General features: G+C 42.8%; 1 protein-coding gene across 1 annotated transcript; it reads left to right on the top strand.

Moving 5' to 3' along the window:
- The first annotated feature begins 161 nt into the window (after positions 1 to 161).
- gnas (GNAS complex locus) lies at positions 162 to 25,826 on the top strand. Its single transcript, XM_035645058.2, has 12 exons — positions 162 to 1,421; positions 5,692 to 5,764; positions 13,476 to 13,530; positions 13,658 to 13,777; positions 17,203 to 17,300; positions 20,176 to 20,230; positions 20,752 to 20,825; positions 21,239 to 21,297; positions 21,402 to 21,522; positions 22,067 to 22,197; positions 22,834 to 22,901; positions 23,215 to 25,826. Exons 1-12 carry the CDS (start codon positions 1,283 to 1,285, stop codon positions 23,359 to 23,361), a joined length of 1,140 nt encoding a protein of 379 aa, XP_035500951.1. The 5' UTR covers positions 162 to 1,282; the 3' UTR covers positions 23,362 to 25,826.
- The last annotated feature ends 1,697 nt before the right edge of the window (positions 25,827 to 27,523 follow it).

The raw sequence follows: 27,523 nt of genomic DNA, 5'->3' as shown, positions 1-27,523 counted from the left end.
AGTGAGAGAGAGAGAGAGAGAGAGAGGGGAGAGAGAGAGAGAGGGGGGAGATAGAGAGAGATAGAGAGGGGAGAGAGAGAGAGGGGGGGAGAGAGAGAGAGAGAGGGAGAGGGGGAGAGAGAGAGATAGAGAGAGAGAGAGAGAGAGAGAGGGGGAGTGAGAGATAGAGAGGGGAGAGAGAGAGAGAGAAGGCCCTACGGAGGAGAAGACACATCGAGGAGCAGCCATCACTACTCAGGAGGACAAATCGCGTGGAAACATCGGAGCGTGTTGCAGTCGGAGGTGTTGGCGGACCCCGGCCGAGGGAGACGACCGTCCGCAGTAGGTCCGGGGCGGTCCTCCGGACTCGATCCTCCGGACTCGATCCGACGCAGAAGACCGAGCAGGAGCCGGATGGCGGCGGAAGCGGCGAGAAAACCTCACATGTAGCTCGTCTGGGCTGCGAATATCCTTCCCCTTCCTGCTGTCCCCGCAGGGCCCCCCACCCCCGACACCCCCACCCCCACACCGACACCGACACCGACACAGCCCGGCGGAGCGCAGGAGAACACACCTCTGGAAATGTTTGTCACGAGAGCAGACGTGGAAGCGAGCCGCGCCGCAGCACGGGCGAGCTGTGCGCACACGCCGAGCGGGGCGCCTCGTCGCGGGCAGCAGTGAGACGCGAGACCCGGGCCTTTTCTTTTTCTCCCCTTCTTCGGGGGCGGAGATGCAAATTGGGCTGTTCGTTCTTCCTCCGGTCGAGGAGAAGCCCCGGTTTTTTCGGCGTCTCGACGCGCGTCGTGGATTACAGTCGTTAGCGGCCGGGCTGGGGGGCGGGGGGCGGGGGGGACTGAAGCAGAGCCGCACTCGCATGTGAAGGAGGAACAACAAGGAACAACAAGGAACAACAAGGAACAACAAAACAACAAAACAAAGCCCGAGCAGGCTTCAGCCGAACCGAGCGGGCGGCCTCGGTGTCAGCAGCAGTATCCTGCCCCCCCCCCCCCCCCCCCCCCCCCCCCTCTCCCTCTGACAGCCGCGTCATGGACACATAGTTCCTCCGGGGCCGCGCCGCGGACTGGTGGTGGAGCAGGCCGGGGGACGGGCCACGGCACACGGCGTGAATGTGGCCGACGTCGCTGCCAAATCCACGGGTCAAGCGAGGGATCCGGGACTAGTTGGGTTTATTTATTTATTTTTTTCTTTCTGCATACCCCCCCCCCCCCACACACTACTTCCTCCTCCTCCTCCTCCTCCCCTGGACCCCCCCCCCCCTTTTCTTTCTTCTTCCTCGGGGAAGATGGGTTGTTTGGGCAACAGTAAGACCGAAGACCAGAGGAATGAGGAGAAGGCCCAGAGAGAAGCGAACAAGAAGATCGAGAAGCAGCTGCAGAAAGACAAGCAGATCTACAGGGCGACGCACAGGCTGCTACTTCTGGGTGAGTTCTGATCGGTGTGTTGTGTGTTTCGTGTCACAGATCATTCTGTTGGTCATCCTGCTGCCTCTGCTCTGCAGGCGAGGCCTCTCCGGTCTGTGCAGCACGGGGCTCTGCTTCCTCTCTGCACAGCCTTCTGTGAATGTTCTTGTTTTGGGGGGGGACATTGTCAACCGTGTGACTTGCCATTGCATAAGGCAGCAAATGCAGCAACACTGTGCCGGGCTTGAAGCATGTTGCTCTCAACACTGACACCAACAGCAACAACAACAACAACAAAACAGCTGGAGCAGCCAGAGCCCACAGGTTGATTCTGATGGTATACAATGATGCACAAGTACATTTGCAGGGTTTGTAAACTGCTGTCAACACACACACACCAATCAAAACTGGTTCCGTTGTTATTTATAGTTAATCTATCCAAGTTCTGGGCCCATCGTGGTCCAGGTCATGCATGTCAAAGCCTGGAAGTCGGCTGAATTGACACTGGTGTTAACATCACGCGTACAGTTTGTGGGCGTGAGGCCCAAACTGTGCCTTAAGACTTCAGGCTTCAAGACCCATTGAAACCCACTTAATGAAGTCATGAACATGTGTACGACTCAACATGTGGTTGTGTGCGTGTGTGTGTGTCAGAGAGAGAGAGAGTTGGAGGTGGGCTGGGTCTCTACATTAAAAGAGTGTCCCTTTCCCCCCTGCCGTGCTCTCCTCGGCACCCTTTCCATTTCTATTCGCAGGCTTACCACTTCCAAACAAGTCGCGGTGTTCTTTCGCGCGAATCATAATATGTGGTTACAGAAACGCCGGCGAGGGTGTGTATTGTATGACACGGCGGTATTCATGCTGAGGGATAAGATGTGGTGACTTTAGGGAAAGCAGAAGGACAGGGACCCACAGGAGCACCTGAACAAAGATGTCCGCCATACATATTAGCTGCCTTTCAATTATAGAATCTACTAGTTTTACCGGCGAGCTCTTATTTGCAATTCTGCATACTTTTGGTTCGATGGTCAACAAAGACAAGTGAACCATAAAAGGGTAACTCTCAGTGCGGCTGAAGAAAAATTGTATGGAAGACCTTTTGAATGGTATGTTTCCATTTTAAGAAAAGAGAGTGTTTTAAATAAGGCAATCCTCATTTTTAGCAATGAAAGTTGCAGCCAGCAACCAAAATGTTGTTTCACATTTGCTTCTTTGAGGTGAGACACACCACACACACACACTTTGACCATCTATTTGGAGAACAACATTTTTTAGCATGTCTGACAAACTGAAAGTTTCCCATCACTGCATTACGTTGCTCAGAGTTATTGTGACTTGCAACTAGAACTGCACATGTCAATGGATTCACCTGATTAAAGTTCTCATGGGTTAGTGGCCCATGTTAGCAGATAGTCTCGGGTCACAAATCACTTTTAGTTGTATTTAGGGCTAGCAGCTACTATATCATTAATCCCACAAGTGGTATTGTTTTGTGTAATGTCTAATGTATCTTATAAAAATACCAGATCTAACAAAAAGTCATGGTAATATTCTGAGGAGCTTTATTTACCTTATTGCAAATGATGTCTTTACATTTAAGTCAGTTGTTTTGTCTAAAACTACCTCAGACAGTTTGTCCATTTGACCAAAGACCAAATTTGCAGTTCAAGTGAACGTGATGGTGAAGTATCTCAGCCGGTACAATTGTAATGCAGCGTCACCACAATATTTGCAAATCAAAGAGACGCGCCTGTGTGCGCAAAGCTCTGCAAATGTTTGTTGTATGGTCACATCCTACTACAGTTAGTTGTTATCAAACTGCAGTGAATGTTCAGTTGACAGTGTCACGTCATGCACATGACTGTCCATTGACATACTGCAGAGTTTATTTTGAGTTTGTCTGTGTCTCTGTTACAGTGAACAACTTTTGCCCTTGTATTTCTATCTCTCCGGTTCAGAATGGATGAATTCGTCTTTTGTGTTATCGGCACATTTGTCATAAAGGTTTAAGGTTGTTGATCCCTCAGAGTTGACCAGATCTATCAGCAGCCACGTCAACAAAGTTAACACGCAAGTTTAATGTTTTATTTTCACAAAGACTGCAACAACATCATTTGTAATTAAATGCAGGTTTCCCTTGACAATACTGGGCAGTCATAGTACGGCGACCACCTCAGAAATAGCCTGATGACCGTAACACACCGTTTTGATGTTTTTGCGTATCACATGTTGTAAAAGTGAACTTGAGTTCAGGTTGTTTCACAGTCCAGACACATTTTGTATCATAGTTATTTTGGAGATATCATACCTGATTAAACTCTTATTGGTGTGGTTTTAAAGTTTGCGTGGCAAACAGACAGTGGGAATATTTCCTGTCAGACATACCACAAATGGACTGAATCTCCATTAAGCATTTCAAACTTCTCAAATGCAGTTTTATAGACGGCTCATAGCTTGGCAGAAACAAAATGTTTATATGGCAGAATGATATGATACTAATTCTTTTCACCCAACCAGTTTTTAATGCTTTGTACTATGGACACGGCTCTGCTGGTACTCGAAGGGATTCAGGTTCAGCAGCACCCTACTTGATTGAGTGTGCTTTTAAAACATGCACAAATGGCACCACAAATGGTTTCTAATACACAAGAAGGACGAGCCCCACAACTTCACTACTGTGCTTAATGCCATTATCTGTCGAGGTGTTGCGGCTTTTCTGCTTCATCAGCCAGTGTCACGTGGGCAGAGACAGGAAGATGGGAGAGCTGACTTTGTTACATGAGGTCATCGGTCAGATTTGAGAGCATGATGTCATGGGTTCATGGTATGTGCTTTAGTTTGCTGAGCCACCGGAATGCCCAAGTCCCAGACTCGTGTGTGTGTGTGTGTGTGTGTGTGTGTGTGTGTGTGTGTGTGTGTGTGTGTGTGTGTGTGTGTGTGTGTGTGTGTGTGTGTGTGTGTGTGTGTGTGTGTGTGTGTGTGTGTGTGTGTGTGTGTGTGTGTGTGTGTGTGTGTGTGTGTGTGTGTGTGTCTGTGTCTGTGTCTGATAATGTGCCATGATTGCCACAAATACGACTCATTGGTGGGAAACGCTGGTATAAAAACTGCTGCAAACTGCCAGTGAGTTTAACCACTTAACATTGGGATTGTCATTGTCAGATGAGTTTTTTTTTAATTTTTATTTGATTAAATCTTCACGTCTCTGATATGTGCAGAAAAAGACACTGGTCAAAACAGTGACACTTAACGTTACTCTAGTTGTTTTCTGGATTAGAAAGATTCAGCATGGTCGAGGATAAAATCTCCTTTCTGATATTTTACAGCCATATGGTTTAGTAGATTTCTTTTTCATCGATTTTTGTTTTGAAATTAGCCATATTGCCTTACAAGAATCATGTATAATAATTATAAAATGATTGATCAGTAATTAAAAATGGAATATTATTGTTAGTGAAGATAAAGGTAGTCTCATTATCTTCACTTACAAGAAAGACTTAGTAAATGTAGCTTAGGTTTTTCTTGTCTGCAAAATATTCAAACCTTCATTTTTGAATCATTGTCAACACCTGATCCTCACGGCAGTTGTAAATATGAAATTGAGATAAACAGGAAAGGAATCAGACGGTGTGAAAGCATTGCCACTTGTAAGCGCAGCTCGCTCATGCAGCTGTAACACACGCTGCAGGCTTGACATCACAGAGCGAGAGCTGTGAGTTTCATTCCTACAGCAGACACTCACAATCCATCCAGAGACCTGTAGCACACAGCCAACCGGCTACCAACGCTACTCAGCTCCACTCGACTCAACTTTATTAATACAGCTCCTTTTCATACAAACTTGTAACCCCCAAATGCTCCACATAGCAGGATGAAAACGAACATCAGAGATGAAAATGTTCAAACTCAAATTCTGTTAGTTGGTGGTAGTAGTAGTACTCGTGGAGTATTCAGCTTGTCTTCTGTATCAAGCTTTCGAATGGAAATTTTAACCTTGCTTTTCATGGAATAATCTAATAATCTGTCAAAACATGTAATCTTGTGATCGTGATCACTCTGTCTCTTGGAGTTTATTATTTATTATTTCAGCCATGTCACTGTCCTTTCCTCTTTTCCCAGTTTTCCCTATGAAAAATAAAAGAAGTCATAGTTGTGTATGAAATAATTTTTTTTCCATTGAAAGCTTCCCATAGAGCACGCTGAGTCACGACCAAGACAGGTTATGAGCATCCAACTGTACGTGGCCCTGTTTCACATGTCAACACAAACACGTTTTCTTCTCTCTCTCTCTCAGGAGCTGGAGAGTCGGGAAAGAGCACCATAGTGAAACAGATGAGGATCCTACATGTCAACGGCTTCAATGCAGAGTAAGTAGGAAATTACGGATACAGGTAACTCAACATGCACATGTATCATGAGTAGGGTTCATGCAGGCTCTGTTGAGAGCACCAGATGATGCCTTTGTCCAGGCTAAATCTCAACCTCCTCACGGACGCCAAAGCATTGGCCACAGTACAGATCGATGACCTAACCAGCCGATGAACAGTTTGAAAAGATTGACTGTGAATCGAGACTTGATATTTGCATAATATGAATCTCAACATTACGTTTTTTTCTGCCACAAGCAGTGGCCAACAAGAATGGGTAATCCTCTACCGTATCGTTTTAAAAGACCACTTAACAAAAAGCGTAAAAAATACAAGCATAAAAACGCATGTATGTTTAACATGTACACCATGTTTTTATTATGTTGTTTATAGCTACAAAAAACTGCTGTACAACCAACTGTTGCTCCGTAACTGTGTCACCGGTCTGTCTTCCAACGTTTTCTGATAAACCGGGAACAGTTGGCATTGGATTCACCGTCAATCTGTTCTCCTTCATCAACAATGCAATCTCGGTTTTGAATTTTGTGAACCAGAGTTCCCTCGATTGCTGCGTTACAGGCAGTGGTGAACTTCAGGCCCGTTTCGCTCTCCTCCATCGAGCGATTACGCTCATCTAACAGCTGAAGTGCCCTCAGGGTCTCAGTGTTTCTTGTGATGCATAGGTCCCTGCAGGTTTTTGTGTTTCTCACCGTCGTTGTACTGCTGCAGAGTTTCAACCTTATACTGTGTGTGTTGTCCCGGTAACAAGTTTAGTGTTGCCTGCGATGGACGGGCCACCTTGCCCACAGCACACACACCACAGCATTCCCCTCCTACCGCAACCATGGGTACTGTCACTGTGTCTGCCACCGTGGTTGAAAGCGGTACTTTTTCTTCTTCACCGGCTCAGTCGGTCTCTCCCTGCCTGCACCTGTACTCTCCCCGCATCCCGCACTCATCATAAATCATGTCTGAGTCGGGACGTCTCATTGGCTAACCCTCTACAGCAGCCTCCTCCTAAACCTTAAAAAATAATCAGCTATACACTGCTTCATCTTTGGAACATGGCAATAGCTAAATTAACTGTTTTGCGTATTTCATTATCGGTGCACGTGTGCTGGTGGTGAAAGTGCAGGCGGGAGAGACCGACTGAGCAAGTGATGAATTAAAGGACTATTCTCAACCACAAAATTCTGACATTGAATTTTATTTCATCCAGAAATATCTGACTAATACAGGTGCATGTTTCATGACGCCTCATTTCACTGTGAGGTTGTAACAACAACATTATACTGATTTAGACATACATAAATATAACCTCTATCTAATCTGTAAGACTGATGTGATTAAAAACATCCAAGCTTCAAACATTGTTTCGTGGCATTTTAATTTGGTCAGTTTCACGAGTGGTGTACTCGCCCCTCAACTGATGACCACCCGACTGTTACTTCCTGGTAACACGTTGTGGTCGTGGGATGTTTCCCAGCTTCGAGCTAAGATGAATTTACCGTGTTAAACAATTAGCCTGCTTGCGATGGATTACGTGATGCTGACGTTCACAGAGGACACACCCGTTGTGACTTTGTTAAAAATGGCTTCTTCTCGAGGAGCCTGACATGAAACAGTCTGGTGCTTTTGTTTTTAAAAGACAATTTGGTTACTTTGTCAGAATGTCGTGCAGAAATGGACGTTTTGTCTCTGTAGAATAAAGCTTAGAGAGTTGAAATTACATATATGATATATGATGATGTTGGTGGGTCATCGGAGATGATGGGTTTATTGTTTTGGATAAAGATCACAATTTAGTGGGATCATCCCTGTGCGTTTGACTGGTATGACTGGGCCCAGTGGTTCAAATGATAGTAGAGGTATCAGACATTAAGCTTTATCTGGTCATGAACAACATCTTCCAATACGCTTATCCCATCTGAACGTTTCCGAAAAATCTGTGTTACGAGCCCTTTGTTGAAAAATACATTGTGTCACAGGGGCCAGCTTACTGAAATGCTTCCATGTGTTTGTCAAAATTTTTGCTGGACTATATATTGTTCAGGAGTACATTATACAGTAAAACTAGCACATGGAATCACATGTAGACATGTATCCTCTGCCACACAATGTGTTAAGTAGATAGTGCACTGCTTTCGCCTAATTTGGTCTGTTTTTGGTATCCTCTTTTCTTCAATGCTACAATTTAGACTAGAAACACAACTAGTCGTGTTTCTCGTGGATGATTACAATTCTGCTCCTGTCTTTTTTCGCCTCCTGCTTTCCACAAGGCGACTTGAATCGTGCGTGTTTCAGGAGAAAAAACTAAGTCTCGTCTGTGTGTTTGTTTCTGTATGTCAGTGACTTGGCATGTGTTGGTCTGGTGGTTTTGATGAGGATGGAAGCATCTTCGCAAGGCTATCATCACCTAAGGCCGACGAGAGCGTATGACCCAGCGCGTGACTCCGCAACACTGAACTGTGTGTGTGTTTGTGTGTGTGTGTGTTGGTGCGTGTGTGCGCTTTGTGGAGCTCGTACAGTTTTGTAAAAGCTGATTTTTGGGTCAGCCGTTAGGTCAATTATGAATTCACGTGCATGGACGCTGTAAACAAAAATGTGTTTAGAGTATTTAAGCAACACCTTGGTACCTCTTTTCAATATTTGCATAATAATGTAGAGCATAGGAAAAGGATCAGGGGTGACAGGCATATATATAATAATACATTTTTTTTAAACTAATCTAGGTCACTTGACCATCCATTACAACTTGATACCATATTGCCAATTAAATGTTAGCAAAAATTAATATTCAATGTGTAAATTTAGCACCATTAATCCAAAGGTCCTAATGCTCTCTTTCTTCCGCCATGCTTCTGTGTGGATGACATCAGCATCTCGGCAAATTCGTGTGACACAAATATTCTGATTGTTCCGACACCACGTGAATGCTCTATAGGGTTTAGAGTTGGGAAACTAGCGGTTATGTTTAGGGGCCGTCTCCAGGAACGGAATCCTAAAAGTGATCTGTGACAACTCAGTCTGATTTGTGACAAACATGTACGGCTCCTTTGCTTTGTTATGTATTGTTAACCAGAATACGTCCACATAGGTTGCTCCATATGTAATCGTGTGTGCGCAAATGTCAGACCGGAACAACAGACTTGCAGGCCAGTTGCTCATGGGTCTTCACATGACAAGCATAGTAATATGTTTTAATGAGCCTGGATCCTGAGGCAGCACATACATTTACAGATCCGGGCCTGAAAGAGTTCAGTAATGTCTGTGATGAAAGAATTGGGGTAAATGGATTGAGTGTTGCAGTAACCTAAAGGTCAGAGTAATTGGCTTGTGACCGGAAGACTGCTGGTTCCAGTTGCCGGCCTGATTTGGAAAAAAAGGAGTTAATGACTGACTCAGCTCTCTCTGTTCGTTCAGCAACTACGACCCGACTACGAGCCTACGAGCTCCTCTTAGACGAGGCATGTAACTGCCATCGTTATTACTGGAGCTGCTACGTGGTCAACAGCTGAAGTTTAAACTTTAAAAAAACAACAACTGATAAACCCAAATGCTCTGATGAAAAATTCAGACTTTTTCACAGACCAATGAGACTCATTGGCTAAAACAATGAGCTATATCGAGAGGATGTGCTGTTGGGTGATGACTCTCTACGGGGGAGCCACCCACTTTCATTTAAAAGTTGGTTTTTTTTCATCCTTGTCAATATTAAGATATTGCCCGTAGCTGCTTCAAGTTTCAAGTTAATGTTTGCTGAACTAGCTGCTCCAAATCTTTTTCCGAGTTTTATATCATTGAAAATTTCCTTATTCAGTGGGTAAGTAATTTGAACCCGTCAACCTGATTTAAACTAACAAATCACAAAAATCAAGGGCAAAATAGAAACCTTAAAATCATAAAGCTGAAAACACGATGACATCAACTTCAACAGGATAAGGTAGATGCCAGCTATCAATGAGGGCCTTTGCTGATTGGACGCACTCCTACAGCGCATGTCCTTCTGTAGTGGGCTAAACTACTTCTCTCTGTTCGGTACTGGAACTTACTAACTATGGTCGAAACAGAACTCACGGATGGAGTCACAAATCAGAGGTGAAGCAGCCGGTCTTTGAACAAGTGGTGTTTATTTCACAAAATAGGATACAAACACCATGAGTTACCCTGTCTACCCGGTAGACTGAAATACACATTCTGATCATCCAGTTTATATACTTTTGGTTCAGGGGTTTTCCTCGCCCCTGGACCTCTTACCAAACATTGTGATTGGTTTGACATTCCACTATTACCTTTCTAATTATAGACATACCCGTGTCTTGACCATTAGTGGTTGTATTTTTAAAAAGCCTATAGACGCCACACCCAGCCCCCTCCCTTTCCTTGGGGCTTGTTGTGACGTGGGCAATACTTTATTAACATAATTTTACATGAACATGTTGCATTCCTAATATCATTGCCTATACATGGCCAGATTTCCTCATGCGGTCCCTTGTAGTTTTTCAACCTAAACATAGGTATGCCTTCACATGCAGTTTTCTTTTTAGCTTCAAGCATATGGTGAGCACATTCCAACATACGACTGTCGCCTGTTCGACTGCAGATGGGACATGTAAAACCATCCCAACCCGTGTTCACAACATTCCAGAAATCATACAGAGATCATACTCAACACTTCCTGATAAAAAAAGATTGACTGGGGTCCGTCCAATCCGTCCTACAATCCTTATCGATAGCAGGTATCTGCCTTTTCTGGTAGAAGTTAATGTCTTTGTGTTTTCCGCATTGTGGTTGTGGTTTATGTTTTGAAGTTGTGCTTTGCGATTTCAGGGTTTCCCCCTACCTTCATAACACTTGTAGCAAAATGGCTAAACGGAATGAACAGGGGAAAAAACTGCTGAGTTTTCTTTTTAACTTTCGGTTTTTATTCACCACAGCGTATGTGTAGACAAATTTAACCGTAACAAGTTTGTTGTGTCACGTCTTCCTGTCTCCTCCCCCTCTCTCGAACAACACATAGGTATGCACTCATCATCTCAAGACTGGAGAATGCGCGCACACACACACACACACACACACACACACACACACACACACACACACGACCATGTGATTTTTAATGACTGTCAGGTTGAAAACGTAAACAAGGCCTTCTCAATCTCCCCCCTAACCCAATCAACTCTGTCCTACCCCCCTTTTCTCTTGTTCTCTCTTGTTTCCTGGTACACCGTGAGTGACCTCCATTTGTCAATGAGTAGTACACAAACAATATTCAAGTCTTATGTGTATTTTTCAGCCCGATGCATGGAATTATTTGTGTGCTAATATGACAACCCACTGTAGTTTAATGCTGGACCGTCGCACAGCCCGAGACTACGTCAAACTCGCTATAGTTTTTACTTTCTTCGCCTGTAGGGGGGCAACATTGACATGTTTGCGTCTGCATGTCTACTGAAATTACTTACGAGCATTTTGGCCTTACGAGAAATAGCCATATTTGGAGGCGGGGGGCTGGGCCTGACTGAGCTTGCCAACTGCACGTCCACCTACACTTGTTACCTGCACCCATTGGACAATACTACCCGTCAATCACACGGTATCCACGCCCCGATGCATACAGAGCTTTATCGTCCATTTTACTCTCAATAGGACCACAACTTACCAAATTAAACCTTGTACTGTATTGAAGAAGACTTGCATCTGACCGATACCATAAACTCCTAAAACTAAAATGTTAACTGACATTATAAATCGAGTGAGGAGTAGAGTCATTTTCTCATTAACTGACTTAATTCTGCAACCAGTGGAGTCGCCCTCTGCTGGTCTGCAGAATTTCAGGTTCTGGGCACTTCACCATTGGCTTCACTTTCCGGTGGAGTCCAACTGGTCCGACGGTAACAAAGCAGCTCCCCCTTGAGGGGAATCTACAGCCTGTCAAATGTAAGCAAGATTGTTGGTGATTTAGAAACCACTTCCATTCTGGTGCTTTACTTCAAAGAATATCACAATGCAACATGCAGCTCTAACCTACACCCCTACATGAGAGACCCCCCCCCCCCCCCCCCCCCCCCCCCCAAAATGCATTTTCATGTTTGGTGACGTCCTGGAAGAATTGTGAACATTTTCTCTTTGGTAATCAAATGGATAAGCTTGGAAAATCGCACTGGTCTGAAGAAATCGGAAACCAAGCTATAAGATTGTCAGTGGCCCCTCAGTTATCCGCTGATCGTCTACATTTCTGCATCGATCTGGAACAGTGCGACAGTGTCCCTCGTGAAAAAAGTAAAACTGGCACAGAGCGAAGAGGCCCATCTCGCCCTTTGTCACTGACATAGAACTATTGTCAACACAAAGCACTGTTGTCCTTGCAGGCTCAAGGTGGCGGATAGTCTAACTGGTCCTCTGGTTGCATTTCATGAGAAACATTTCTGTCACAGGGAGACCAAACGTCTTGTACAAACGTCTGTCCTCCACAGCAGACAGACATAATTCCTCGTCCACGTGTGCCAACGAAGGTCTGTTTTTTCCGCTCCCACAATCAAAAACAAACTTAATGCAGTGCACTTCAATACATCGTCGTGGTAACATGGAACTTCTTCCCTGTGCTTTTTTTACCTGACTAAAACAATACTTGCTTGCTAAATTAAACTCTTGTGTCCAATAGAAGAGGAGCAGTGCTGTAGTAGTGATGTTGTAGGTGGATTGTATTTATGGTGGCCCTTTGCCTGATTTTAGTTTCCGTGTTTTGTCCTAACAATTATAAATCAGATTGAGAATGATGAGTGCAAGTGACAACATTTCATGCACTGTAATTGATCAGAAAGTTCCTATCTATATATTCAGCAATAACTGTGTTTTGAATCATGTTGTAAAGTGTGTTTGTATTACTCACTGCATTCAGATTGTTATTCTTCTCACTTCTGATGAACTGGTCAGTTTTAATTTGATGCAATATTTTGTAGGTTTTTTTTTCACCAGTTACTGCATGATAGTGCAGTTGGACAATTAGGCTGCAATTAAATTATCATTAGATATTTATTATATCCAGAACAGTGATGTTTTCACACTTTACACGAAAGCTTCTACGTAGTAGTTTGATACTGCACGTACAGCGGAGATATAACACCACGTGAAGGTAATAAATTACAGGGTCACTCCACAGATTTAACACACGAAGAGCAGTTTACTTATCACTTGGCGTATTATTAGACTGTTGAACGCAGTTGTATAATGTGCTTTGTGGCTCTGGAGAAGCTTTAGACTAGCATTTGACAAACATAACCTTGGTGATGTCCTCGGGGGCATCATGGCTTAAGCTTGAGACTAAGAGCATGTGTTGATAAACTGTCCGTGTGTATTTGGGACGGAGGCACAGAGGGTCAAATGAAATATGTTATTTAGTTTGCATTATGGAAAATGTAGCATTTCTTCAAAACATCATTACGGCAAATAAAATCCTTGAAAGGGAGCTTTTAGGTGTGCGGATCTTTTTCAAAACCTTGGAGCTTGATTTCAACAGTTTTTTAATCTGCCTCTTCACTTAAGGATGTTTGAAACTAAATCTGGCTTAAGTGAGAAGTGTGTGTCAAGGAACCATCTCCGATGGATTCTCACCTTCAGTCTGAAGCCACTCTTACAGCCGTGAGTTTCTCCTGCACAGCAGTGAAACCCAACACGATCGTCAGTGACTGAACCTTTCTGTTTGTTTCAGAGAGAAGAAGCAGAAAATTCAGGACATCAAGAATAATATTAAAGAGGCTATTGAGGTAAGTGGCTGTGTAGATTTAAACAATCAATTACCTTCAGACAATTCTGCAAGCACTCCTGTTTTTAATTTGTTGGAAAAAAATAGATCTTATTCCTGTTCTGTTTGGGTTTGTGTGTTTGTGACAGACCATAGTAACAGCTATGAGCCACCTGACGCCACCAGTGCAGTTGGCGTGCCCAAAGAACCAGTACCGGATCGAATACATCCTCAACCTCGTCAACCAGAAGGACTTTGAGTTTCCATCTGTGAGTAGTGCAGCATCAGACTCTGCACACACGACCTCGGATATATGATTATCTTCACAACAGTTTTAAAGGGGAATTTCTTTTTTTATTGTATGTGTCTTATTTTTGCAGCTTTAACCACCATACCGGTTGCTAAGGTGACAGTGCTTTCCTAACCTTCATTATTGTTGGGAGACTTTTTAAATTGTATAGTGCGCATAATGGTTAAGATTCTGATTTCAGAGCCTTTGCTGCCATAATAGATAACACAACAAAACTTTTGACTTGCCTGTCAAGGGACCTGACGTTTCGACTTCATACTTGCCATCAGTTTTGAACTCTTACACATTAGACAGTAGTTGTTTAAACACACTGAGCCAGCTGCTTGTGTTTCAGTTGGTGACAGTAGGTAATTGTCCCAATATCCCAGGTGTCAATCCCTCGACACACTGAGCTTCACTAATGACCTGATGGGAAACTGTCTGTCCGTGTGGGTTTGCTATTCCCATAAGGGATCTCCCATTAACTAATTGTCCAAGAGACAAAACCTCAAAAGTCGTAACTATTTATGCACAGCCACCTGTGGGGCCCACCTTAATTCACTTTTCAATTCACTTGGGCTCACATTTGAATAGAAGCTGCAGTGTATCATCTACCAATGGGAAATCATTTAATTTTAACATCCTGCCACCGTCGTTATGAGGCGTCTGTCTGTCGGTCTGTCTGTCGGCAGTTGTCCAGTCTTGCTATCACAGTCTTTTTCAGTTGATGATATATATATATATATATATGTTTAAAAATTTAAACCTGAGATTCACACTCCTCATAAGAAATCGATTTTCATAATTGTCCAAAATAAAAGAACTGTCAAAAATGGCTGGTATGTATAAGTCTGATAAACCCTGGTGCTGTACTGAGCAGCAATGTACAGCTTTTAGGTATAAGTATTAAAATGAGCTAACGCATGTAAAAACACAGGCATGGTCCTTTAATACAGCAAGTCACAGAGTTCATATTTATATTCATATTTATACAGCAAGTCACAGAGTTCATATTTATATTTACAGCGGTATAAAAGCAGAGTATTTTGACTTGCCTGCTTACTAATGGCTTCATTGGAGTAACAAGCTCATTAGCGCAAATGCCTGTGTTTTAATGTTCGATGGTGATTATGGAGGCAGCTAAAGTGTCTCTTGTTTCTTTCCACTAACTAGTTCCCACACATCAGCACCACCGAAGTATCCACGAGCAACACACTTGTTGCTCACCAGCTCCACTGGCTCTGTTTTAAGCAGATGCTGCAATCCCATCCTCCTTGTGAGGACTGACGATGTCAGAGGTTTGCGTAGACGCCCGGTTCGATGGCTTCACTGTTGTAAAGTGACTGTTACCGGAGAGAGAAGAGAGAGAGACTGATAGAGAAAGTGACGAAGGCAGGGAGGGAAAGGAGGGACAGAGGAAGCATCACATCAAGAAAGGAGGAGTGAGGTTTTTATTTATTTATATTTTCTGAAAGCACATGACCGATTATTAAAAGAGTGCTCTGAACACATGATAAGTTTGCTGTCATGGAAAACTACAGGATAAGAAGATTAATAAAAAAACATGTTACGGACGATTTCTGTCACTAACAGGCCGTAAAGCCACAGATTATACATTTATTGGCAAGTCAGAAGTTTAACCATATTAGCTCAACTTCCAATTTAGAAATGAAACGGGGGAATTTTTGAAATTACTAAACAAATGGTGCATAGTGAAGTTACTGTCATGGTTCAACTTTGACCCACAGGACGAGAGAATACACACTGTAAGACGGAGGCTGGGGCGGAAACGCTTTGAAAAAACATTTATAAAAAGATACTTTTGGAAAATAACACTTTTTTTTTTTTTAACTAACATTTTATTAAGATAGAGGGCAGCAATACTGTATATGTCACCTTATAAATATATTTATTTATTTACTGACATTGGCACGAAGCCCGAGTGATTTATAGTTAATACGCAAACAACCATTTTACTCAGTGACCAAGACACATCAGCTGCTATAGGAATCATAGTGAGTCTTCACATTCTTCAGCAGCTGAATAACCCTGCGACCACCGGGAATCTCACCCACGGCTGGTGGGAAGCAATTATTTGTTTACGGTTGCTGTTTGGCTTCACTTGTTTGGTTGGTTGACTTGTTTATGACAAGCATGGCATAGTTTCCAAGTTGTGAAACAGGATGGTAAAATGTTTTTCGGCCTTTCACCGGGATCCGCCCGGCAGAGAGAGGGGACATCGAGTGTGTGTGAGAAGAGAGAGGTGTGTGTTGATTGGCATCAAAGAGCAAGTCATCAGTTAGTCATGATTGCCACATTGCTGATTTATATGGTTGTCTTTTGCTGTCTCTCCATCTTCATATCAACATACCTGATACTTGGTTTAAAGGCCACATCTCTATTGATCTATAATGATAAAACACAAAGACAAAGCCAAAAATTCCCATAATTGAGAAACTGGCTCTTTTTTTCTTTTTTTGCCATTTACTTGATAAATGACCAAAATGCTTGATCAGTTATGAAAGAACTCCCGATCATTTTATGGATTAATACAACCAATCATTTCAGCACCACCTGGGATTTCCCTGAACGTACTTATGAAAGTTCAGGGTTATTTTGATTTAAATACTGCAAGGTAGGACACCCACAATGGGTAGGACACCCATTGTTCAGACAATACGAATAGAGCAAGAAGTCTAAGAGTCCGTCTATAGTGACTGTGTATAGTGAGCTGCGTCTCTTTCAGCCCACCACTATTTACCCGTACGGACATATACAGGCATCGTCTGGGCACAACGTACGCTGCATGTGGTGTCAACAGAACTTCTGTGTGCCTTGTTTCCTCAGACATGCACAACGGACGACAGACATCACTGTAAATAATACAGAACATCTCTTTGTTGGAAAGATTTCCTTCTTTGATTCAATAGATCAACTGTTAGCTGATGGTGTTAAGCAAAGGTGTGTGTGTGTGTGTGTGTGTGTGTGTGTGTGTGTGTGTGTGTGTGTGTGTGTGTGTGTGTGTGTGTGTGTGTGTGTGTGTGTGTGTGTGTGTGTGTGTGTGTGTGTGTGTGTGTGTGTGTGTGTGTGTGTGTGTGTGTTGGCATGCGTGCACGCGCTGTGAATTCATCTTAAAGCTACAGTGTGTAACATTTAGGTGAACTTATTCACAGAAATTGAATATATTGTCCATAACTATGTATTCATATATCTATAATCACCCACAGCAGAAAAGTACAAAAATTACACACTGTAGCTTTAAACAAGTGTCTGAGCAGTGCATCGGGTGTCATCTTGCTGAAACACCAGTAAACAAAATATGACACTGTCCTTCAAGTTTCCCCGGCCCAGGCTCTGCCTTCCTTTCTTTAACGTTTTCTCTTTGTGTCCCCGTTTTCTCCGCAGGTGTTTTACGACCATGCGAAGACGCTGTGGCAGGATGAGGGGGTCAGGGCGTGCTACGAGAGATCCAACGAGTACCAGCTAATCGACTGTGCTCAGTAGTAAGTTAATTACACGCCAGTCCTTAATGAGCTGCTTTCAGACACATGCACTGGAAGTCCGCACATTTTCCTGACACTTCCTGGGCGGGGGCTGTGTGTGTCAATGATTGTTTGTTTTTCCCCAATATGTGAGCAACACTCCTCTTTCCTCACGCTAAAATATTTTTTTCTCACAGGCCTCGTTGTAATAGATTTACAGACCAACAACAGAACGTTTAGTGGCAAAATGTACTGTTTTGGTTCACACTGCCAGATCACAAGTGAACCGGGCTTGGGGCATCCTGGGCCCCCCTGCTCTGTTTGTGGAGACTCGACCACTGTTAGTAGTAAGAAAGGTGCTGGATAAGATTTGGCTCCTCAGTAACATCTAGTGGCAACCACTTGTCCCCATGAAGTAATGTACCTCACACATGTGATTTCTTTCTCGACGTGCACCTGGCAAATGATATTTTACTCTGGCATAAAGTGAAAATGGACACAGCTGAAGTGGGAACGTTTCCTCTGTGTATTTCTTTCTGTATAAACTCACAGACGACTATTAAGTCAATGCACGGATAGCACCAACATTAACAATGCCCTTGCTTCCCCTAATACTAATCTATTGCTCAGCAGGCCGAGCATGTAACTTTCTATTGGTAGGAATCTGTGCGAGCAGATAATCTGGACCAAACCAGCTGAGGCAACACACAGCTCAGATTTAACTACGGCTAACAGTCTAATGTCCACTTATGATTTTTTTAATGCAAAGGCAGGTAAAAATGAAAAAAAGAAATTGCAGTGAAACATTTTTTTTATGTAACGAGAGCAGTTCGCTGTGTTTGGGAGCAAACATGGCCGAGGCTGAGTCATCCGCAGATCAGTGGATGTTTAAAGGAGCAGGAGGAGGAGGGGTGGTGGTGCGTGCAGCAGGATACCATCACTGCTCCCCTGTAGACTGTGAGAATTTACTATTAGAATATCCCTCTCGGTGAATATAACCAACATTAGATTAAGCACTTTCGGTTGGTTTTGGTCTTTTTAAAAGTTAACATCAGGAGAATCTCCCCCCCCTCGTCCGTCCCCCCTCAGGCGGTTGAGATGGTACAGTCCTGTGTCTTGTTCCCTCCCTCTTCTTGCTTTCACATCCAGCACAAAAACACAAACTCATACTGCACTTGCTTTCTTTTTATCCTCCTCCTGCCTTCCCTTTTCTCCATCCCCATCTGTCTGTCTGTCTGTCTGTCTTCTTCTTTTCTGGAGCTACTCCAGCCGCACTAGATTGGGAGCTGATAGACTATTAATAGCTCCTGTGGTTGGGTCTCCATGGTAACCATGCTGTGGGCCAGGGCGCTGGGGAGCTATTTTTGAAATCTGCTCTGTAATGTCAGACAGACGCCACTATGCTTTCATTCTCTCTCTCTTTCTTTTTTCCCCCTCCTTCACATTCACTCCATGTCCACTCTAGTCTATGCACGTGTATTTTTCTTCTGACCATATGTATTATTTGCACTTTCAGAATACACCGTTTTTGCCAAATACGCCCCGATGTCCTCTTACTGTTCTGAGATGAGAAGTTCACACTGCTCATTTCCTTACCTAGATCACATGGGATGCCAAAGGGGATTTAGTGTTAGTGGATGATGCAAACTGTCGGACTAATCAATGATCAAATCAGCTCCGAGCCACCTCGGAAGTTTCTCGCTCTAACTGGCTCCAAATTGTCACTGGCTTAAACAATTTAACCTCGAATATCCAGAAATGATGTCATCAAAAGACGATGACGAGATGGCAGTAACATGATTATTTGGACCAATCTGAGGTGAAATAGGAAATGGAGCCAATGTTGGAAGGAGTGACTTTTCCCAGACAAATTTTTATTTTTGCTTTAATTACATTTTTATCTTTGACAGGGCTTTAAAGGGGGTTTTGGTTGAGGAGAGCTTGATTTCCTGAAACTTCACATTCTCAGTACTTGTACACAAGTGAATAAAGTTGCTAGAGTGGGATTCTTGGTCAAGATTATTCCGTGCCTTTGGTGTCCAGATTACTTCTGGCTATGTTTTATTTACTGGCACACTTGCTGCTGCATTTTGACATACTGGACGAGTGCCTCTGTGTTTTCCCTGGCTATTGACGGAGCAGGGAGGACACCTTCGCCTTCAAGGTCGCCCGCTGGGCAAAACATAGGCCCTGTTCAGACCTGGTATTAACTTCTGTCTCCAATCACAAGTGTTCAGCTCTTAGTTGGTTTCAATGGTGAATTTCAGTCACATTGTAAAGGACTTTACACAACTTTTTGTACTAGTGTGATATGTCTACATCCACACTAATAACGCATCACGCATCTTCCTTTCGCCATTGCTGTTCCTCATTTGTTGCATTGTCTGCAACTAAGCATCCAACTGCAGAGTAGACAGTCTGACGTCACACACGTGACTAGTTAGTATGGTCGGAGGTTATCATATAAGATGAGATATTCCTAAATTCGTCCCACAACGGGGATATTTGTGATACTGAACTAAAGTGCTCCTCTGTATGGAGAGGGTTTTCGGATTAGAAAGCCAATTTAAAGATGAAAATGTATTAATGTAGATGAGCCTATGAGGGAAAAAAGCTGCTGTATTTCATATACGCTATCCCAGTTGAGGTGTTGAATGTATGTGTGAATGATCTTTGTATTAAAACTTGAATTAAAACATACGTAATGAATTGTGTTCTTTGCAGAGAAGTGCACAGTTATGTTTCCAGCACAAACTTGTAACTCTTGCTGTTTGTTTTGTTACTGACTGTGGAGCACATCCCTTCAAGTCCTCACCAATATTCACTATTGAATCAGCAATTTTGTCCCAGTTACTGTTCCTCACTTTGTCGTGTTTTTTCTCCTCTCTCTCTTCAGCTTTCTAGACAAGATTGACATTGTGAAACAGAGTGACTACACTCCATCAGATCAGGTGGGGATCTGATGCCACCACAACGTTAATATAACTCACTCCTCATTATACATATATATCTGCCTTTTCCATAGAGCAATTTCAGTTGTCTGAAGTTGTGTAAATAGCGTGCAGCCATTTTTTAGAGTAAAATGGACTAGAGGTGGATTTTGATCTGTGTTGTGCATTTGTCTTTTAGTCCTTGAGTAGGGCAGCATTGCCTCTTAATACTGTTATTTTCCTATTCAAATTTGACATGATTGTCCAAACTGTCAAAGATAAATTTCATGTTTTCTTTTTCTTTTTACCCAAACTGCCCTGTGCAAGTCTAGAAATGGAGGAGGAAAATAAAAACCCTTCGTGTCCCAGTTTCTCCAAGTTTTTCACCCTGATCTGTAAAACAAGTTCAGGACACAGAATTAATTTGTGAAGTGTAATTCTTGCTTAAAATTTTTCAGCGTAAACATTCAAAATCCTGTCAAATGTCTTTATGATCTGAGCTTGCTTTTATCACAATTTCTTTTCTTTCTTTTTTCCAACAGGATTTGCTGCGCTGCAGAGTACTGACTTCAGGAATCTTCGAAACAAGATTCCAAGTGGACAAAGTTAATTTCCAGTAAGTAAAAAAACATTAACAAGGGCTGTGAAATGGCAAATCAGTCAAATCAGATTTGGCTCTTCAACACGAATATGCAACGTTTCGTTCGTTCTTTCAATAGAGATTATCAAGGACAGTTTTATTGAACCGCAGAGTTATTAAATGATGTTGACCTAATATGTTAAACAAGCAAATTTAGCCCTCCTTGCTTATTTACGGTAACTACGCTGACGACAGAGACTGTATCATATTAAATCTAATATTTAACATTCAGGGGCAGCCGTAGCAGTATGATGATTTCTTGCCAAACTGACTCGGTATTAAAAATCTAATGTGACAGCAAATGTAAACAAATGACCCAACTTTCCAGTTTCTCCACACAATTGCGGTATTTCACCTGTTGACATTCACGTCTTGTTTGATTAACGCAGCATGTTCGATGTTGGGGGTCAAAGGGACGAACGCCGGAAATGGATCCAATGCTTTAACGGTAACTTCCGTTTATTTCTGCTTCCCCTCACTGCACATGTATCTTTGTCCCTCGCTGTGGCTGAAGTGTCTCTGCGTCTCTCTCCCTCTGTCGACTCCCGTCAGATGTAACGGCCATCATCTTTGTGGTGGCAAGTAGCAGTTACAACATGGTGATCAGAGAGGACAATCAGACCAACCGATTACAGGAGGCACTCAACCTCTTCAAGAACATCTGGAACAACAGGTAAAGAAGTGGGGCAGGCGCTGACGTGTTGTTCTTCTGAAGGAAACAGAAACGACAGGCCAACCTCAGAGGAGTGTTTTTAAAATGATAAGGAACTCTATTTTTAGACGCACAATCAGAAAAGCCTTCCAGACTATCAATTTAAGGTTGTTGGGTTTTTTTGCTCTTTGCAAAAGCAGACAGATAATGGTGATCGACCAAAACAAGCTCAGTGTCAAGGCTGCTCAACATTTTAAGAACTTGCTTGCTTTTTCTCTTGAACCATTGCATAACCAAGTGCGGGGTTCCTTAGCAACAAACACAGCATAACACCAATCAAGGATAGATCATGTACTTTATTTACAAGTTCCAGGGGCGTGTAAGCAAATAAAAGTTGCAGAATGGTGGAAAATTACCAAGATCTCTGGCAGCGTGTCTCACATCGCTGCAGGCATGGTCCTGACAGAAAGTCAAAGTTTACTCAGTGGAAATGTTCTGATTTAATTCTCATATCTTACTTCGCGCAAATATTTGATCCTAATTTAGACTGTTTTGTCCTCCTCAGGTGGCTGCGTACCATTTCTGTCATCTTGTTCCTAAATAAGCAGGACCTGCTAGCAGAGAAAGTGCTGGCAGGGAAGTCCAAGATCGAGGAATACTTTCCCGAATTCGCTCGCTACACCACACCGGATGACGGTGAGCAGACGCACTTTGGTCCCATCCACTTTTATCCAGAGACGCTGACCTCATACGTGTGTTCATTCAGACAGGAACACGTGAATGTCACGGAGAAGTTAGTCAACAATAACACTTAAATAAAATAATAATATTAAACTTCTCCATATGATTCATATAGCACTTTTCATTGCAAAAAAATGCATCTCAAGGTGCTTTATGTGAAAAAGGAAAACAGAAGCTTAAAAAAATGATATATAAAAAAAATTAAAAACGATACAATAAAAGAAAAGACCCGGCTAAATCAATTGAAAATAAGAACATTAAGAAATACAGGTATATATAAATATATGCTGTAAGTGTAGTGACCATCCATCCAAATATCTGAGAGAGGCAGTGCATTCAGTGTCATTGACCACAAGAGGTCATCAGTGATACACACCTGTGAGGTCACCCCTGCTCACACACACACTCAACAACAGTGACATGTGACATAAGTTTTTCAGCTAATGTTTACCTGTCAACTAACAAATGCCTCCCAAAAAAGCAATTTGTCGTCCTTGTGGTTGTATGATCAATCGTTCTTGTTTGATCAGCCCCCACCTGACAGATTGTCATATGAGATTTGGTCTCATTAGTCTCGTTCTCCTCTCTCAGCAACACCGGAGCCTGGAGAAGATCCACGTGTCACAAGGGCAAAGTACTTCATCAGAGATGAATTCCTGGTAAGTGCCTCAACCTGCGTTTGTGCTTTATGTAAATTGAAGTATCCTAATAGTCTCCACTGTTCTTACTGTCAATAAATCATATAACACTAAAACCCATAATGAACTGATCCTACTGAGATTTATCAATATATTTTTGAGCTGTTTTTAAATATTTTAATTATGCTTTTTATGTGTTTTCTTACATCATGTCGTCATCATCATCATCTCAAAAATAAAAAATGCAGACACTTGCTGCTGCTGGAGGAAACAGTTTATATAGTTTAAAGTGAAACTGTCTTTTTTGATCAAATTTCATCTCCCTTGTCTACAGAGGATCAGCACGGCAAGCGGGGATGGGAGGCACTACTGTTACCCTCACTTCACCTGCGCTGTCGACACAGAAAACATCCGGCGCGTCTTCAACGACTGTCGAGACATCATCCAGCGGATGCACCTGCGACAGTACGAGCTGTTGTGATGGGAGAGGAAAGGGGTTCGCTCAAAAAAAACAAAACAGAGAAAGCGATCGGACTATGAGAAACCCAGAGCCTTGGGTCTCTGAACTCTCCTCTTCCACAGAAGTGTGTGAGCTCTTGTGAGGGAACAGGGGCCAAAACACACAGACACACACAAATACACAAACATTTACACACAAAAACAGACCCTGAACCCAGAACTTCCCCCGATGCAAACTCCTTACCTGCAATAGACAGATTTATGATGGCAGGGTTTGAGGGGCTAACACATAAAGAAACTTTGATCGCCATAAACCCTTCAGCCATACTCCCAGCTCCACCCAACGTCACTTACCGCCCCTGTTACCTTCACCTTTCCAAATGACTGCCCCAGTCTGGATTGTATTACCTGCAGTGAGGAGGGTTTCAGCTGCAGTTGAGATTGTACTTCAAGTCAGCATGAAAACAGAGAGATACTACTTCAGTACAGCTGGGAAAGAAATAACTGTTTAAGAACTGCAAATAGCGAATTCAAATGTATAACAGATCAGCTGAACACTGTATCTTACAACAAAACAAAAAAACAACGCAAGCACTGTGCTCAGGACTTTACTCAAACCGTGTTCACCAATCCTTCCTCTCACTTACAAACATCCACGAATCCAACCGCAGGATCTGCTTGCACACGGAAACGTATCGCATTCGCCGTTATTTGGAATGCACAGCAGCCGCGGCCGATCCGGAAATGTGCTGATCTGCTGACGGATTTTTCCAGCACAGTGCTTTGACATTAAACGGACTGAGTGACCGACTGCGCAGCCGAGCCTCAAGGAGCAGCATTAACACAGGCCACACGGACCGTGGGGGGTGTGTTGTGATCATCGGTCAGGCTGCAGGGTGGGGGGGGGGCAAGGGTTCACACACACGGGACAGAGCCGACTCCGATGTGAATTTCCCTGATGGGAGTCTGGACACGTTTGACAGCGACGATGGCGACGGCGGTCCCTCGACTCCTCCACAGCATTGTTTTTGCCACCAGACTTTGCCTTGTTGCTAGTGGAGCAAAAAACACGAGGGGGATATATTGAGTCAAAAAGAAAAAGGAAAAAAAAAAATGCCATCTTTTATGGAACTTAACAAACGGAGGGCAAAAAAAGCATCCTTCTACAGTACAGTACCATATTAGTTAAAGAGAACTCTCTCTCATCTCGTCATGATTGACCCTGTTTTACTGTCTCCACAGCTGTTTTTGTCTGTGTAGACTTTGTGCCATTGTGCCCTGTGCGCTCTTTCTTTGTCTTTATGCTCTCTGTCTCTGTCATACTCTCCTCTTTTCACCGCTGCTCTTTCTCCTCTGAGGACTTTAACCCGCGTCTCCATCTTCACATTTCTCTCCCCTCCACCACCTCCTCCTCATCTGCGTTTGCATCTTTCTGGCAGTGCTCTTTTGTTTTAAGAGAAAATAAAATGTAATAATCCTGGAGTATAAAAAGAAACAAGATGATAACAACAACAAACAGGACACTGTTTTCTTTTTTTACTCGTGGTCAAACGATCTGCTCGCCCCTCCCTGCCATTCCGCCATCTTTCCCCCCTCCTCCCCGACCTTTTGCTCCTTTGTCTGTCTGTCTTTACTTTACTGCTGAACTATTATTCTTGTACAGACTGTAAAATGTATTATTTTGTACAACTTTATTGAAAAAAAATTACTTTTAGAAGATCCCTGTGCCTTGATCACGACTGTACGTGTGTAATGAGCTAAAGTGGGTGTCATACTGCGCTGTATAGCTTGGCCAATCCTCTCCCTAACTCTCTCGCCACTTCCTTCTTTCTCTTTCTTTCTTTATCCCACTCTATCTCTCTCCTCTGTCCTCTCTCACTCTCTACTCGGGGATGGAGGACCACCATTGTTGTAGTTTTATTTCTCTTCCCCATCCCCCCATTCTCTTTATGATTTAAATGTCTATTTTTGGATCCATATACCCCAAAAAGATAAATATATGAAATGTATATGGGTTTTAAAAAAAAATGAGTATTTTATTAGAAGCAAATGAACCTTGACAAATTGTACACTTGATAGTGTGCGTATTGCTATAACTTAAATCCTTTCAACTGAAGTTGTGTTCAGGTTTCTTTTGTTTTCTTCCCATAACATCTACAAAGGACATTTTGAAGATTTTGAACGGTAAAGAGAAGATGAATGATGCAAAACGTTACTTGTAATTACACGAATCATATTCTTTTGCAAAAAAAAAAAAGGCCAAAACTAAATCTGAAAGGGAAAAGAAAGGATTTCTGATTTATTTTCTGATAAGGGGAGGAGGAGGGTCCTCCTTCTTAGCCTTGCACAGCAGAGCTGTCCTGTACAGTGTTAGCATCTCTCTCATTTCAGTGCCCAAGTCTTCATTTAATGTGTACATCAAATATGGGTCGTTACTTTCTGGACAGGAACTCTAAGAAATAAAGTTTTTTGTTTTTGTTGCCGACAGCAACAGGTCCGTCATTACACTTAAAAAACACACTCTGACACAGGTTACACTACTCTCTACTGTCTTACATAAGCCGTTTGGCCTTCGTATCCCTAAATTTTCACCAGCCTAAAGGGTTGTTATAGATATATGCCAGAGGAAGTTGAAGTTTCCTGTTCGTTGACCAGTCATTTCCTCTTCAAATACACAGAGCCTGTATTTACTGGGACGACCATGAAGGTTGTAGAGTCGGTTGGGGGCAGGGGGGGCTCTGGGTTTGATGTGGAAATGAATTTACCAACCCCAACCAGTTCTGGAAAGCCAGCTTTATTCTACAACATACAACTGATGTTTTTTCAGTGCCACAGTTCACATTCTTTGTATGGAACCAAACATGTTTCAAATCCAAAGAACTTTATAATTTCTGTTGGAGATTACACAATTTCCAAAGATGTCAAATATGTTGGGCCCTATTTGGGGGAAATATGTATAAAAGCAACTAGAACACTTACATTTGACTGAATAGTGCAGCCATAAAATAAAATCCTAAAAAAACCCAGATGGATTTCCCCCCTAAACAACGAACACGTCTTCCCTGAAGAGCTGGAACAAGCAGATGAACTCTCTCGATGTGATACTGCTGATGTGGAAACGCATAATATTCCCAGGCTTGAAGCTACTTTGAGGGAAAAGTTCAGGTCAAGAGCAGTTTTACCCAAAATAGAATTGTGTCAATGACTCACTCAAACCCCATGGACGGTTTTCCTCTGGACCACCAAACTTACACAGAAAGTTAGTGCCTAGTTGTATCTCTCAAGGTTTAATTTAACCTCTTTTCATAGTGTTTACACATGCTACTCTGTCCCAAGATTTCTCCAGACAGCCCAAGTGGTTTATAGCCACAAGGCGTCCAACAACCTAACATTTTTTAAATGTCCTGTTCGATGCTTTTGAGTGATGACATGACTTCGCTACCAACAGACTGGGAGGCAGTTGAGATGGAGCTAATTTACTCAGGGATTGGTCGTCCTACCAAATTCAGTTTAGTATTAGCCGATTGGAGGTGAGTAGAAAACGAATGTCGCTTTTCCTGAGTATTGCTGCTGCAAGTACTGTAGGCTATGCAGGAACAGGCCTTAAGGCAAGACCATGAAGAAGACATCTGTGGAGGGAAAGATGAGCTGTGACCAATCGTAGTTGACATCTATCTGTGTATTTAATGTAAATAAATGTAGATTTTAGCCCATTTACTCCTGACATAACATACCATGCATTTGGGCACTGATTTACCAACAAGACTGCTGGAGCTGTCAGCAGTGAAAACATTAAATAAGAAATTTCAGTCATATGTGAAAATTAATTCATTTTTACAGCTCAAAGGTCAAAACTGCTCTGGCGCCTGCATCTTTTCAAATGTGACATATAATATTTTCGCAGTTCTCCAACATCTTGGTGCTCAGACAAAAGAGGGACTCAGATAAGTAAACTTCACTGAACAACGATGGGAACTCTTTGACGTTTTCTGACGTTTTCCACTGAACAACCAATCCATTATCGAAGAAAATAATAGACAGGCCTATTGATAATGAGAATAAGAGTCATTATCCCATGATGGATAAACACTAGCTAGATTCTCCTACAGTTACATCGCGGAATATGAAGGACCCATCATACCTATTGTTGCACTTTACTGATGCTTATTTCTAACAACCCACCG

Source organism: Scophthalmus maximus, chromosome 3, assembly GCF_022379125.1.
Source record: "Scophthalmus maximus strain ysfricsl-2021 chromosome 3, ASM2237912v1, whole genome shotgun sequence".
NCBI lineage: Eukaryota > Metazoa > Chordata > Actinopteri > Pleuronectiformes > Scophthalmidae > Scophthalmus > Scophthalmus maximus.
Note: the sequence above shows the minus strand (reverse complement) of the source record. Positions and strands in the feature narration are given on the sequence as shown.

What these genes read in the sequence shown, in the direction of transcription:
- gnas (XM_035645058.2), top strand. Translation starts at nt 1,283, where the DNA reads ATGGGTTGTTTGGGCAACAGTAAGACCGAAGACCAGAGGAATGAGGAG. An exon ending in GTGGACAAAGTTAATTTCCA is followed by an intron (nt 20,826 to 21,238) that starts GTAAGTAAAAAA and finishes TGATTAACGCAG; the next exon opens with CATGTTCGATGTTGGGGGTC. An exon ending in TCATCAGAGATGAATTCCTG is followed by an intron (nt 22,902 to 23,214) that starts GTAAGTGCCTCA and finishes CCTTGTCTACAG; the next exon opens with AGGATCAGCACGGCAAGCGG.